The sequence below is a fragment of the Condylura cristata genome, unplaced genomic scaffold (assembly GCF_000260355.1).
Source record: "Condylura cristata isolate star-nosed mole 26May11 unplaced genomic scaffold, ConCri1.0 scaffold00016, whole genome shotgun sequence".
NCBI lineage: Eukaryota > Metazoa > Chordata > Mammalia > Eulipotyphla > Talpidae > Condylura > Condylura cristata.
Genome location: NW_004567117.1, coordinates 19,059,525 through 19,075,688, shown reverse-complemented (window position 1 = coordinate 19,075,688; position 16,164 = coordinate 19,059,525). Strand labels below are relative to the sequence as shown.

Here is a 16,164-nt window from a genome sequence, read left to right as displayed (position 1 = left end):
TTTTTAAAGCAAAGAGAGCAATAATAACATTAGTTTTATTAACTAATGGCTACCAATGCTAGGTAATATGGTTAAGAACCTAAACTTAACTATATATATATTTTCACAATAAAATGTTATTCTTCCCAGCCCATTAATATCCATATATACATGTCATTATATTATATTATATTGAAACAAACCTTGTTGCTGTTTCCCCAAGTTCTTGTAGTGGTCCATATCTCTCTATGTACTTCTGACATGTTCTTATGTGTGCCCTCATTTCACTGAGGCATACCTACATAAAAGCAAATTTTAAAAAGTTCAATGTTGAAAAGGGGTCCAGTGAACCCAACGAAGTTTTATATGATCCAGCTTCATAAATTTCATCTTTTTCAAATTAGGCCATAATGATTTAATCAAGTCATTAAAAGAATAAATTCTTGACAGCAGTAGGCATTATCAAGAATGACACAATTTTTCTATTTTTGACTTCTTGAATTTCATTCTTCTAAGACAACATATATGTTTTAAAAGATTTATTATTAACTCCAGTTTATTTTTTGGATGCCATTACCTAAATCAGTGATGGAAAGAAGGAAGCAGCGAGGAAAAAGGGAGAGGGGAAAAAAAGAGAACAAGAAGGAGGAAAGAACAACATAATTAAAAAAGAAGAGACAAAAATGAAAAAAAAAAATAAAACAGATATAGAGAGAATAAATGGACAATTTTAGAGATGGTTACTGCAAGTAAAAAGAAACCCTGTGCTTCAGGGAAAGCTATAAATACGATGGTTTTATAATATATCCAGCAGGATTACATGAATTCACAATACACAGTGTACTTAATGGCCCCATTAAGAGCAAACATAAAAGACAGTTCTTGCAGTCCATTTTTATCAAGGCAGAATAAAGAGCCCTTGTTTCTCTAGCTATACATCCTGAAGTCTTAACCATGAGGGATCTGTTGCTAAATGACACGTATTCTACTAAATGTTTCATTAGAAACTCTGATAAGATCTTGTGCTAAAGGAAGCTTTGCACAGCTGTGGCAAGGCGGCTCACCCACACCCTGCTTCATTTTGCCCCAACCATGGAAGTTAAATCTCAAATCTGCCACATTAAGGAAACAGTTATAACTGTTTAACAAAACAGAAAAATAAAAGTAAATAGAAAACCAAAACAAATCCCTGCTTCACAAATACCTATCTAAAAGATGTCAAGGCTAGTATGGATCTAGGAAGTTATCTTAGAATACTGTTTGGCAACTTTTTAACACACTTTACACTTTAGTGCCCTTTTAACTTTTCATTACTTTTGTTCAAAGTTTCTTCCTCCTTTGTATTCCTTGATCAATAAAAATAAGCAATCTTTAATAAATCAGCAATTTATGAACAGCATACTGGCAAATGAACTGACTGATTAATTGTGTCTACTCCAGACACAAAATTATCTAAGCCATTTTTAAGACATGACAGAATAAACAGAAACCACTAAACTCACTATAAACATGCTTATAATCTAATGGAGGGGAAAAGAAGCTATGTGTTGGTAGATGAGAGACAGGAAAATGATTGACATTGAGGACTAGAATATGTATAGAATGGGGATTTGGCCTGGTCTCTGAAGAGAAAGAAAAGTCTAAAAAAGCTACAGAAGGAATATTAATATTCCTGGCAAGAAGAATAACGTAAACTGAAAGAGATATAAAGGGAAAATAAATACTTGTGAATAATCAGAAAATGGGGATTAAAAAAAAGAAGGGGATTTTCACTCAGAATAACTGAAAAATGTTCTTGTTTCTGACAAACACCAAAGAAGGAATAAAGAACTAGATCTTTGAATGATAGGATGAGTTTAATTTTGTACCTGTTGAATTCTATATGATAAAAAGTAAAAAAAGCAATTAACTATTATTATGAATGTGAAAGCTATCAATGTTGAACATTTGTTTTTTTCTCAATAGTACTTAACATTATATATATATTATCATTTACCTGGACAACCAGCCTGTGACAATGACATGAATATGATCTTTCCCCTCTTTTTTTTTTTTTAATCTTTCCCCTCTTTTTAAAAAAAAGAAAAAAAAAACTTAGATCAATAACTTGCCCCAATCACAAAACAAGTGAGAGCATCAGTGTTTGACGCCAGGATGTCTGACTTCAAAGAGCCTGCATAAATTCAGTAGGCAGGCAGCCATGAATAGATTAAGATATTAATATTCAATGGAAGAAAAAGAAACAAATAGCAAGCACTTATTGTGTTCCAATCATTTTTCATAGCGCTGGGTACACAGCTGCCAATAACAGGCACAGGCCCATACAGTCCATTTAAGTGCCCTTGTGGAACTTAAATTTGGGTGTGGGGGATGAGCAACATGAAAAAAGTCACAAGCATAATTACAACTGGCGATAAGAACTATAATAGGGAGGCATTTATGATACTTCACTCTCACTCAACCCCACATCCAGACAATTAACGATTCCCTTCAATTCACTCTCTTAATTACACTTTTTTTTGTTGTTGTTTTGTTTTCTAAACACACTTTGAAAACTATCTCTAATCAATCTCTCCTTTCTTTCTCTCTCATCCTAATCCAGTTTCTTAACTTGAGCCATTATAATATCCATGAAATGAATTCACCAGACCTGTTTTGGCTCCTCCAAAACCATCTTCTGTGTTCATGCTGGAGTGATAGCTTAAAAATATAAAACCGGGCCCTCGCTGGTGGCGCAGCGAGTTAAAGCACAGCACTGAGAAGCTAAAGCCGCTTCCGCATGAGTTCGATTCCCGCCTGCCCTGGAGGAGATCCACATGGCTGGCAGACCTCTCCTGACCCACCCGCTGCTCCCCTCAGCAGTGTACTTCGTCTATCTGCCTGTTCTGTTCCCCACTCTGTCTCTGGTGAAGCCTCTCGCCGCCCCTGAGCCTCTGGCCTGTACCCCAGTTCTGTATGCACAAATAAATAAATCTTTAAAAAATATATATATATAAAGCCAATTATTGCACTCCAAAGTTTACACTTTTTCTAATGCCTCACTTATTGCATTTAGGATAAAATCAAGAATCTTTTGCATAGCTTTTCAGATGAGGCTAGTAGAGTATCAAAGGAGGAAAACTGTCAATAGAAGAGGATGCTGCAAAGCCCAGAGTAATATAGACAGATTGTGCTGCCAGATTAGATACCAAAGCTCTTCATTGGTGGCTCAAGGAAATGAGTGGCAGGAATGACAGTCATAGGAGTAATAGGAGGCGAGGATAGAGTTTGTTGATGAAAGCATTTGAAAGATTAGGTGATGATGGAGGTCATGTAACCATTTTACTGCAGCTGACATATGAAATTCGAGAAAAGGGGATTTGGAAACAATAAACACTAGAAAGTTAGGGTAGGATGAAGTGAAAGGTATAGGATTTTTGTTGAGTTGAATAGCAATGTTCTCAGAAGTTTGTTGAAGCCAGGAGCCGAAGCTGGCTCTTACCAGGGTGTCACCTACCAGGGTGTCACACTCAGTACAGTTCTGATACTCTGATTTCATTCTTTTGGTCACGTCAGTTGCTGGAACTCCTTCTGAAGGAAGATATGCCCGGCAATAAGGGCAGGTCCACTTGTTGTTCTTTAGACTGGTAGCAATACAGGAGCGGCAGAATCTACCCAAAACAAAACAAGAATCTGTCACTTTTCTTAAACGGTATAAAAGACCCACATTATAAAATTTATGTAAACTGTATTTTAATGAGATGTTGAACATGAGAGTCACACTACCACATTTAAAAGTCCATTTGCACCCAACACCTGTTCAAAAATCATTCATCATGAAAATGAGACTTCACACATTCTCACACCATGCTCTATACACATTTAAACAAAAGAAGACAAAATGGTGAAATAACATTACTATAAAGCCATAACTCAAAAGATAACTATTGTGTTTATTCTCTTTAATCCTAGCTTACCTAAAAATCTTTGGGAAAGTACAATAACTTGCTCTGTGGGATTTTGTGTGTTAGAGAAGAAAAGATCACGTTGAGAAGATAAATATATCAGACATATTATAATTATTTATAAAATAATTTCAAGGATATCACCAGACATAGAAAATTATCTTAGGGCCCTCCCTGGTGGCACAACAGATTAAAACACAGCACTATGGAGGATCCATAGCCACAGCAGCACGAGTTCAATTCCTGGCCAGGGAGGTGATCACATGTGCAGCAGATCTCCACTGACCCAGCTGCTGCTCCCCTCAGCAGTGAATTTCAGTTGATCTGCCTGTTCTGCTCCTCAGCCTGTCCACATATACTTCTGGCCTGTACCCCAGTTCTTTTCTTGAATGCATGAAATAAATAAATCTTAAAAAAAAAAGAAAATGATCTCATTCATATTAAAACGATTAGGGATGTCCTCCAAGTCAAAAAATATATTACCTGATTTACTTAAAGATAAATTATAATAACATTTTAACAAAATAGAATTTACAGACTATCTTGAGCTATTTATAGGAGCTATCTGCTGTGAAATGCACAGAGAAGTACAAACAAGCATTTTAGATCTGATAACTCTTAAAATACTCAGCATAAATTATCTGTTTGGGATTGATATGAAGCAAAAGTTAAACTTTTAATAATTTGAGTAAACTATATACTAAGAAAACCATGTATCATAGGTATGCAAACTGAACTCCCAATGATATTAGCCATTATTAATTCTTAAAAGTAACTTCTTCAGCATCTGTTATAAAATTATTATAAGCCCATAGAGGATGCTGATGTGAGCTCTATCCTTGAGGCTTACTTGATGTTTATGCTTGCCCTGCATCCATTTCCTGCTTCCCTTGCAATAATAGCATACTGATTTTATTTTGCAAGAACCACACTTATTATATTAGGTAAAATCAAATGGGGTGACACAACAAGAAAATAAACAAGTTGTATCAATGTATCATATTCCAACCAGAATACTACACAATGGGTAAAAAAAGAACAAATTATTGATACTTGACACAACAATGGATAAATCCCAAAGACAGACTGCTTTAAAGAAGTCAGACCCAGAACGTGTAATTACACTTACATGAGGTTATAGAATACTGGACTGATTTATGGCAGGAAAATAATTATTACAACGGTTGTCCATGTGGTATATGGATGAGATTGCCTAGGAAGGGTGATAAGGAAGCTTTCTGGACATCACAAAAATATGTTATATATTGATAGGGTCTGGACTAAACAAGCCTACATTTATGAATTTCACTATATGTGTAATGTATCTTAAAAAATAAATATTGAAATCTGGCTGACATTATGCATGCTGATAAGAGAAGGGATAGGTGTGGTGATACTTGTAGTCTACTCTGAATTGCATCAAAAAATAAAATGGATTGATGAATGGAAAGGTATACGGTAAAGTAAAAGCCAGAGGCAGCTACAGCAAAATTAACAATTATATTAATAGAATCTAGTGGTGGACAAATGGGTGTTCACTGTACAATTCTTTCTTATATAATAAAATCTTGGGGAAAATTAATTTCCTTTACTTAGTCTTTTCTTACAAAAATTATTATTTCTTTACTTAGCCATGTGAAACTTTAGTATGATTTAAATTTTCTTTTGAGAAAATCTAGTTGGAAAAGAAAGAAGGAAAATATTTGAAGAATGAGATATCTGACATTTTTAATATAATGTGATTTAAAAAGAAAAATATTTTTAAATCATTGGATTTATATTCATTTAAATATCTTAAAGAGCATCCAGGATTTGAAATATACTTATAATGCTAAGAGAAAACACAGATTTTTCAAAAATGAATTTTCATTGATTTTAGAAAGAACAGTTATTTAATGGACATGAGCATGCACTCCCTGGAAGAAGTCCTAATAATAGCACTGTGACAGTACCTACTGTTGCTGCTCTCAGACTTGTAGAATAGGAAGACAGGAAATAAGCAGGTAAACAAGTAGACCAGCAACTAATACAGTTTTTTTAAAAAAGAGCAAATTGTTGACAATAAAAATATACTGGGTTGTGTAGATGGAGCAGTTAGATGCTTAGTCCCTGCAAAGATACTTAAATATTTGCACCAGTCTTGGGAAGACCTGGGGATGGTTTTCCAAGCAGAGAACAAAAGATACAAAGATAGGGATCATCATGTTGTAATATAGAATGCCAGGATGATTGAAGTATAGGGTGTCCAGAGGAGAGTATTTAGAAATAAGTAGGATAGTAAAATAACAGGGACCTATCATTTAGCTGCAGTTGAGAATGACGGGGAAGTATTGAGGGTTTTAAGCAGGAAGCTGATTTACATTATATAGTTCACACGTAGTCTTGCGTGAACAGGTTACAGAGGAACAAGATCTATAGTGAGGGCCTCAGTTTTAAGTCTAGTGCAAAAGGAGCTGGTGGTTTAGAGTAGCAAAGTAGCAGAGTGTGTAAGTATCCAGATTCAGTCCAGATTAGAATTTACAATTTAAAACGACAAATACTGATACATGCACCATTATGCTATATGAATAAAGACAACCACAAAAGACTAGTTACTACATGATCCCAAAATGTAGTGATGCCATGCAGATAGGCAATGGGTTGGGATGGATGGGAAGGATTGACTACAAAAGTTTCAAGGGAGCACTTCAGTGAAATATAACTGTTCTAGATCTTGTCTATGTAGATCTTAGATATACAAGACATTTTGTGTGAATCGTAAACTAGCATCTCAGTGAAACTGAAAAAAAATGAAACCAGTGACAACTCACTGATAACAATGTGTCTGTAAAAGATCACAGAATTAGGCCCTCCCTGGTGGCGCAGTGGGTTAAAGCACAGCACAAGAAGCGAAAGCCACTTCCTCATGAGTTTGATCCGCCTGCCCTGGAGGAGATGCACATGGCACAGCAGACCTTCTCCTGACCCGCCCACTGCTCCCTTCAGCAGTGTACTTCATTGATCTGTCTGTTCTGCTCCCCACTCTGTCTCTGGTAGGTTCGCTCGCCCTCCGCATCTCTGTCCTGTACCCCAGTTCTGTACAAATAAATAAATAAATCTTTTAAAAAAAAAGATCACAGAATTATATACAGCACAGACCCATTCAGAATCATGAACTTGGCCTCCCACCTACACACATCCTGAGGCACCACTACACAGTAAATGATCAATAAATTTGAGATAACTAAATCATTAACAGTTGTGAGGAATGGCTCCAAGAAGAATTTTCTGGCCAGGGCCCAATGTCCCATGATTAAGAGTGCTGTATCCTGACTGAACATCCATCAAGAGAGAAACAGACAAAAACCTAAGGAGATAAGGGATTCCTACGTCTGCTCTCAACCTTTTTTCATATGGTTCAGAACATTACTCATAATGGCATGATGAAAATGGGGAGAATTCAGGTGAAAGATAAAAGTCAACCATGGAAGTCAATTGCATCGTTTTTAGGTTACACTGCAAATCACCACATTAACATTTTCAAAATTCTAAATGAATTGCCATTGCTTTAAATTTTTTACAATTTCATACATAAACACAAATGGACATAGGAACATTAATTCAAAAGGATACCTGCACCTCTATGTTTATTGCAGCACTATTTACAATAGGTAAGATATGGAAACAACACAAATACTCAAAAATAGGTGACTGGATGAAGAAGATGTATATATACATAATGAAATTTTAGTCAGCACTCAAAAAAGATAAACTCATGCCATTTGCAGAAACATGGATGGACCTGGAAAAGATCATGCATGCTTAGTGAAATAAGCCAGACAGAAAAATACCATATGACATTCTGATATTGTCTGATATCAGGTTTCATTTATAGGAGGAACCAGACAAAGGATTAAGAAAAATTATAATACATTAAAAAACAAAATTAACTAGGCAACTATAAATCAAAGGCACTTTGCAGGGGAGAGGGAGGTAGAAGGATCAAAACAGGGGAGGGAAGAGTACAAGGCACTATGGTGATGGTGCCGGGGTGAATCGGTGGTGAGACTTATATGGGAACTACACCTGAGAGGAGAAAGCAAACACTGGACAAAAAGGAATAATGAGGTAAAATATATATACAATTTTTTAAAATGGCATTAGGCACTGTAGTCTAAAATACTCCAATGTAGATGAATAAACACACACCCTGGTACACACACTCACACCCACACATACCATTCCTTCTCCAAGGACATATCAGGTTGGCAGGCTCTATTATTAGAACACGCGCCCTCCTGCCTGGCACTACCCCAAAGATGTCATTTGGTGTGTTTAATATTCAATTAGGTTACACTTAAAGTCCATCCTGGAAAACTGCAGGTTCCAAAATTTCATCCTACCTATCTCTATACTCTATCATGTCATGATTTTAAAACTAACCCCCTAAGAAAAATTTCATTTCTTTAACCTAAAACCTTAAAAGGGTTGCCCTCTATAACTATATCTCCAAAAGGTGGCCTCACTTTATTGTATTTTACTATCCATTAAATAGAATTGTCTGAGGTTGTGCTTTTCAATTTTTTTAAAAAATAAGATTTATTTATTTATGCATACAGAACTGGGGTATAGGCCAAAGGTGCAGAGGGTAAAATGATGCAATAGAGACAGAGTCGGGAGCAGAATAGGCAGATTAACTGAAAAACACTGCTAAGAGGAACAGCGGGTGGGTTAGGAGAGGTGTGCCACACCATGTGGGTTACCTCCTGGGCCAGGGATTGAACTTGTGCTGCAGTGGCTATGTTAACTTCACAGTGCTGTGCTTTAATCCTTCGTGCAACCAGGGAGGGGCGGGGCCCTGCACTTCACAAATTTTAAAGAGGCTATAACCTGGCCATCATGTTAAAATGCAGATTTACTCTACTTCAGTGGATCTTCAGTGGACTTCAAGATTCCGTAATACTGCCTGGTCACTGACCAGCAGCAGTCAGATACTAAAGAGAATCTCAGCATAAAACTAAATTTTTTCCATTCTTCAGGTTGTTTGTTAAAGGATATGTAATTCAATAGATCATCAATATTTCATTTGCCTATTAGGCACAGAAAAGTCCATTACAGGCAGCAAATTTCAGATGAGTTTAATTACACCCTTCTGAAATTCTGAATAACACAGATATAGACAAGTAACTCTATCAAAGAAATGGAATTCAAAAACTACCATGGGTCAGTAACTGCAAGCCCAAAACACATAGTAACATCAGTGAGCTAGCAATGTAGAGTGCTTGTACCCACTTGAGGTTTCACCCACGTTTCCAAACTGTATTTTCAGTACAATATCCTAAAATTACAACTTCCCCCACATACTTCCTATTCCATCTCCCTTTTATCCTTTCATTTTTTAAATCCTTAACACCCATCATCACATAACAATACTATGTCCTGAATACACGAACGTTACTTATCGTTCATCTTTCTCACAAAAAGGCAAACTCCAAATGTGTGGGCATTTGTTTCTCGATGCTCAGCCCACAGCAGATATTTGCTGGATCAATAAATAAATGCACCTCTGACAACAGTAGATCCACCCAGTTTACCCACACAAAAATAATAATGATGAAGCTAAATGAACAATGACTTCAATTTAAAGAAAATTTTGTGGATGCTCCTGTTTGCTTGAGCAACTTGTGCAGAAAGGCAGACTTTTTAGAATTCTGAAGAATCTTCTAATACAGGTTAATAATAATCTAATTTTTGTTTTTTAATCACCCTGAAAATTCTTTCAATCGATATGATGATTAGTGTAATATGTTAGGTAGGTAAGAGTACGCTGTTCAATCACTTATGTAAGTGTTGCTGTGAAGCTATTTTGTCAGCTGCCTTTAAGAACAGGGATCATCCTCAACGATGTAAACCAATTCCTTAAAACCAATCTCTCTCCCCCTCTCTGACTCTTCCCCCATCCATACAGCTAGATGTAGATATTGCACACTTTTATGATAAATGTTCTGGGATCTACCCCCTCCCTAGACTAGGAGGCAAGAAAGCAGTGTGTATAGATTTAAATTTAAAGCCCTTCAGGCTTTTGCTGCACATAAAATCTAACCTTACGTCCCTTCCTGGTAGCTCAAAGGGTTAAAGTGGAGCATCATGAAGCTATCGCAGCCACTGCAGCATGAGTTGGAACCCTGGCCAGGGAGGTGACCCACATGGCGCAGCAGACCTCTCCTGACTTGCCAGCTGCTCCACTCTATTTCAGTAGATCTTCCTGTTCTGCTCCCCACTCTGTCTCTGGTGAATCCTCTCACCCTCAGCACCTCTGTCCTGTACCCCAGTTCTGTATGCATAAATAAATAAATCTTAAAAGCACTTATGAAAATGCTCAACAGTTTCATTTTCAAAATTAGACAAATTCTGTGACTTAGAACAGCTTAATCCAATTCAGTTCAATGGAAATGTACCTTATAACATGCTCCGGTTACTCAGGTTAGTTAGTACATAGATATAGTTTCAACTTCTTGCCCTTTTTAGGAACTACCTGAGGCTCCAACTCTGATCTCTTTCCCCAAACTCACTCTTTCCAGAGCAACTGATATATTTCCATTTGTATTATCATCCTATCAAACTACAGTACATTCAACAAGTCCAGAGGTAGAAGGCCTTCACCCAAAATCTATACAACTGGTTAACTGAAACTAATAAAGTTGATAAAACACTTAAAATAGACCTTCTAAAAGCCCACCAAAGAAAAAAGAACAAAACTAAAAGTAAAGCTATCTGGGACATATTGGAAATGTCATAGATTTACCTATTTCCATTCCAAACATATAAAGGAATACTTACTGCTCATGGGTTTTTGCTTTGCAAAATTACTTTAAAAGAAATAGAAACTAGGTTTGAGCCTTTATTATAGGAAACTTTTATGTTTTAAATATTCATTGAAGTTCCAATATTCACCCTATTTTACAGATGAAGAAACTAAGATTTAAAGATATTAATCAAGGTAGTGGTCACATAGCTGGCTAGTGGCAAAATTAAATCTCAAACTTGTTATAGCTAGCCTACTATTTTTACTGCATGGCAATACAATTTAGAAGGTGCTATTATATGCATACATATTCATTTAAAATATTTTTTCCATTATTATAGGCATTTGACTTGAAATAATCTGTAACCAAATTAGCAAAACACCTAGTTCAAAAAGTTTGAAATTAGCTTCAACCTGGTATAAAATAGAGAGGTATCATTTCTACTTCTTTATTTTCTAATTTAAGTTTAATGTAAAAGAGTAATTAATTTAGGAAGTACAAATGCTGGTAACACCACTCATCATCCCCAGTGCAGAAGGGACTCTAGTTAACATTTATAAAGTGGAAAAGACCCAAGTAAATTTGCCAAAAGGAGGAATATGGAAATTCTGCCCACAGCCAGAACAATGGACACAGATTTGTCAAAACAAAGAACAGTAAAGTGAAGGAAGGCAATTTGTCCAGTCCTTGTTCTATTACTTCATGGCTATTTTTCCAATTGCTGGTTTCCTATTCACTATAACAAAGAAAAGATTAAACAAAAGACACCATTTTGCAAATTTATACTATTCTTTAACAAGAAAGCAAAAACACAGCAAACAATAAGTTAACAGCATTTAAAACCTAAACCAGGGAAATCCATTCTAAGACAGGTATCTTTGGCTCAACTTTTAAGTTTTAATGCTAATACAGATTAAATTTAAAATGCAATCATGCTGATTAAAATTAAATGTAAGTAAATGTATTTATTATTGCCCTAAGCGAATAATCAATATGCCTTGTTGCACAACATTATCTTGGAGTCCATATTGCCTTGGGGTATTATGTCAAAGAGCTGCATGTGAATAGTTGGGAAACAATATCAGTAAACAAACAGGAGGTAAATTACCCTAGAGTTTAAAGTACAAAGCTGAAATAACAGGCTGTGAAAATACAACCACATAATAATGCCTCTGGCACCCTTAAACAATGTGGGGCTTCAGCTTTTTCTCCTTGCCTCTCAGTGGGCTTTTTGATGGTTAAAAGCAAGTTTTCAGGCACTAGACTATAGGTGTCAAGAACTACTTTGAAAAACATTTTGTGCACTTGAATTTATAATTTGGTACTTCTTTTTTCCTGGTTAAGTGGAAAGCACTCAGTAATCATTGCGGTAATGCCTAGCGTTTCAGCGACCACAGTTAGCCAGCAGTCCAAAGAGGACGTTAAGTGGGCTTCCGCTCTCGCCTCACACCACCCACCTTCGTACGCACACTCATGTGTCCATAAAAAGAAAACTTCTGCGTAAACAGAAAACACAAATTCACAGATCCAACTCCAATATTAGCTACTTAAGCATACATTAAGGACGTGCCAATTATTATTTAGGGGTTTGTTTTCAAGCTTCTTACAAATTACCATGACTCTCAGTTAACAGCATTTTAGTTATTAAATAGGTAGAGATCTTTTATCTATATTTTCTATCGGTTTGGGGAGGAGCTTCAGTAAAAGCAGTTTGCAAACGCCTGTCACTTTGTGACTTGATTTGAAACAACTGCATTCACGGGCTCGGTGCTTCGGTTACAGACGTCAACCCGACAGGTTGTTTACCGACCATAAAAAGTCACTAGGAATCCTGGTTTGACTTGGCGATCTTTGAGGGGTCTGGGTGTTTGTGTAGGGAAAGGGAGGAGGGGGTGGGGAATGAGAGGACAGCCTTCGCATAGCTCCCGGTTTGCTCAAGAACGAGTTTTAGTGGGCGTTCTGGAGCACGTGCACAGAGTCAGCAAAAACAAAATTGAACCCGCTTTGGGGGGAGGGGTGAAAAGCACCCCGGATCAACCGAGTTCAGGGGGTGGCTGCTCTACGAGAGCCCACAACCATGTGCCAAGGTGGGTGCCGTTCTCCAGCCAAGGATAGCCTCACCAGCTCGTAAGTCCTGACTCTTCGGCGTATCTAGTCGCTGGGATCCCCATTCTCGGGGCTCCATCCGAGCCTGTGGCTCAGGGGGAGATGGCTGGGGAACCGCAGGGGGCCAGCTTGTGGCTGTTCGCCTCCTGAAATACAACGTCACCTCCTGACTGGGCATTTTCCCCCCGTGGCCCACAACTGATGGGTCCAGATGTCCCCGTGCGGCAGTTTCCTTGTTTCTGGGCACCCCCTCTCCCCGCCCCCATGCCTTGGGCTTCCCCAACATCGCACGCTCTAGAGGGTGGGTTGCTCAAAAGGAGCTCCCCCCGGCACTTACACATGGCCACAGCGGGTCCGTACAGGCTGGTGTAACACCTCGAGACACACGGAGCAGTCAAAGGACGTGACGAGCAGCTCAGGATCCCCCCTACGTTCCAGGGCCCGCGGGGTGGCTGAGGCGGGAGCGGATTTGCCGCTTTCGCTGCTCAGCACAGAGCCCATCGCCGCGCCTCTCTTGCCCAGACAGCTGCCAAGAGCTCTGAGCCTGCAGCGGGTTGTTTTGTTGTCCTGCGGTGGAGGAAGGAAGTCCCGGCCCAGCTGTGATCGCCACCTCCCAGCGCGCCCTGCTAGCGCAGCCTGCTAGCGCAGCCTCCGCCAGGGCGCCCAACCTCTGCCTAGGGCACGCAAGTGCACCGCCCAGTTTCTGCAATTATCTTGCTCGAATGCCGCCTAGGTGGAGGGGCTGAGGAGGCGGCAGTCGCACAGAGCAAGCTGCAAGGTCTCCTGGTCCTAGGAGAATTGAAACCTGAAACTTCAGCTGCAGCTGAGAGGACCTGCTAAGTCACTGAATCTTCCAGGCATTCTCACACCCTCCTCTTCCCTATTGTCTCAAGTTAAGGAAAGTTGTGAGCCTGGTCAAGCTTTTCCGGAGTCAGAGAACACCCACTCTAAAGTCATGGTCCTGTCAATTCTGCATTGTTGTAATCATACAGCTACAAAGACGAGTTATGAGCGTCTCCTAAGCCTGTCTCCACCGCTACTTCGTTTATCTAATCAATACTCTGTGAATGCAGAGATCGAATGCGACAGTAGTTCTAGCGACCTGGATTCAAATTTAAGCTCTAGGACAGGGACCCGTGATCCCCAGTTCCCTTGACTCAGGATTTCCTGCTGTTGTTTGTATTCCCTCCCCTATCCTCTTTTAACCAAATCTATTGTTTATTAATTTATGCATTTAATAAGATTGCATTTTAAAAAAGATTTTATTTGTGTATACAAGAACTGGGGTACAGGCCAGAGGTGGGGGAGTGGGGGGTGGTGAGAGGATTCACCAGAGACAGAGTGGGGAGCAGGAAAGGCAGTGACTGAAATAACACTGCTGAGGGGAGAAGTGGGTAGGTCAGAAGTCTGCTGTGCTGCGTAGGCCAGGAATTGAACTCATGCTGCAGATAGCTTCATAGTGCTGTGCTTTAACCTGTTGCAGCACCAGGAAGGGCCCACATTTAGTAAGATGTCTGTAGTGTTTGTTGGATGTTTGATTTGATCTAAGGCTATAGACCCAGTTTCCAACAAGCTCACAAATCTCAGAACTTACTTAAAATACACACATCTATTGTGAGATAATTATCGATTCATGTGCTTATTCAAAAATAATGCATAATACACACATACAATAATACAGATAGTGCATAATGATCCCATAAATTTTACCCAGTTTCTCCCAGACTTTACTGTTAATGAGAAAATATAAGTAATCAAAAAAATTTGATAATAAGAGCCATGAAGAAGATAAAACAGAGTGAGAACCAAGTCAGGAGAAAGACAAAGAAGACTTTTTGGAGGAGCAGAATCATGCATGATAAAAAGGAATCTACTATGAAAAAAATTTAGAGAAGAGTTCGCTAACTTTTGGGGACAGTTAGTGAGACAGGAACAGAGAACACAAAGATGCTGTGGGGAGCTGGTGCAAGTGGGGCTCAGGGGAAGAAATGAGGCAGAAGACAGGTTGATCACATCATAGTTTACAGGCCAAGAGTCTGGTTTTTATTCCAGGTGCCATGATTTGATTTATTCAGACTGCTGTGTGGTTTTGGAAGAAAAAAAAACATAAAAAAGTATGCACATAGAGAAACCAATTAGGAGTTAACTGAGTTAGTCCAAGTTTGAATGATATTGACATGAACCACAGTGATCTGGCTAGAATGTAAGAGATGGATAGATTAGATTTGGGAGATATTTAGGAGAAAGTCCTAAAAGGGTCTGCCATTGAATTTGATGTGAGAGTGAGAGAAAAATAATCATTCTTATCTTTAGAAGAAGAATAGAAACCCTCTGTTGATCTTACATGTCTCTCAATGCCCATCATATATCCTCTCCAAGGTTAATTTCTTGATCTGATTTGCTGCATTTTATGTCTTCATTTCTTAATTATTGTGATATTTTTTCCTTCTCATTCCTCATTCTCTAAGGTTCTCAAAAATCACATAGGTTTTCTTACACGCTAGGTACCAAAGACTTTCAAGTCTTTATCCCTGCTCTAATCTGTTCAAGTTGGCCAGCTGTTCCCTTGAGTCAACTACCTGTTTGCTTCAAGCACATTCTTCTCAGTGACTTTATTATATTTACTATCTATAGTAGTTGGTAATCCCTCTGTTATTAAATGTCACTGCAATCTGCATAGTGGTTCAGTTCACTGGAAACCAACCTTGATTTGTTCCTTTTCCACATTCACATTGAATTAATCATAATCATAATTACAATCTACCTCCAATATATCTCTCAGAATTTCTCCTCTATCCTTTCAGCTACTACTACTTATTTTAAAATTATTGCATTTTGTGTGTGTGTTACCTGTTGCAGTAGACCCTTTCTGCTTCACCTGACTCTATGATAGCCACTGTCCAACTTATTTTCCTCACTGCAACTGAAGTGACCTTTTGAAAGACAACTAATTATCTTATGTCATCCTGTGCTTAAAACACTTTAATGGCTTCCCATAACCCTGAGCCTTAAATTCCAAATCTTTAACATAGTCTACAAAGTCCTGCATGCTCTTATTCTTTCAACAGTTATAATGAGTTAGGATACCTTTGGTGGCAGGTAGTAGAAATTCAGCTGAAATGCTTTAATCAATCAGGATATTTAATAAGGATATGTATTATCTAATATGAAAAACTAGTCCAAAGGTAGGCAGTTATTGAGTTAGCTCAATAGTTCAGCTAACTGTCTCTTTAACCTCATTCATTTTGCAAGTGTTCATTGAAAGCCTAATCTGTGTCAAGTTCCTTGCTAGATAATCAGAAGCAAGGCTCAAGGGTGTGAACACTATTGTTTTGTCTGACAGCATCTTT

At 38.3% G+C, this 16,164-nt stretch overlaps 1 protein-coding gene across 1 annotated transcript in view; it reads right to left on the bottom strand.

Annotated features, from left to right (window-relative positions):
- RNF125 (ring finger protein 125, E3 ubiquitin protein ligase) overlaps positions 1-13,593 on the bottom strand; it is a 24,514-nt gene extending 10,921 nt beyond the window's left edge. The window contains exons 1-3 of the mRNA XM_004683994.2: positions 13,152-13,593; positions 3,476-3,629; positions 183-277 (exon numbers count right to left, since the gene is read on the bottom strand). Of these exons, the coding sequence (XP_004684051.1) occupies positions 183-277; positions 3,476-3,629; positions 13,152-13,315 (413 nt within the window). The 5' untranslated portion in view covers positions 13,316-13,593. The remainder of the gene's footprint in view (positions 1-182; positions 278-3,475; positions 3,630-13,151) is intronic.
- Positions 13,594-16,164: the final 2,571 nt, after the last annotated feature.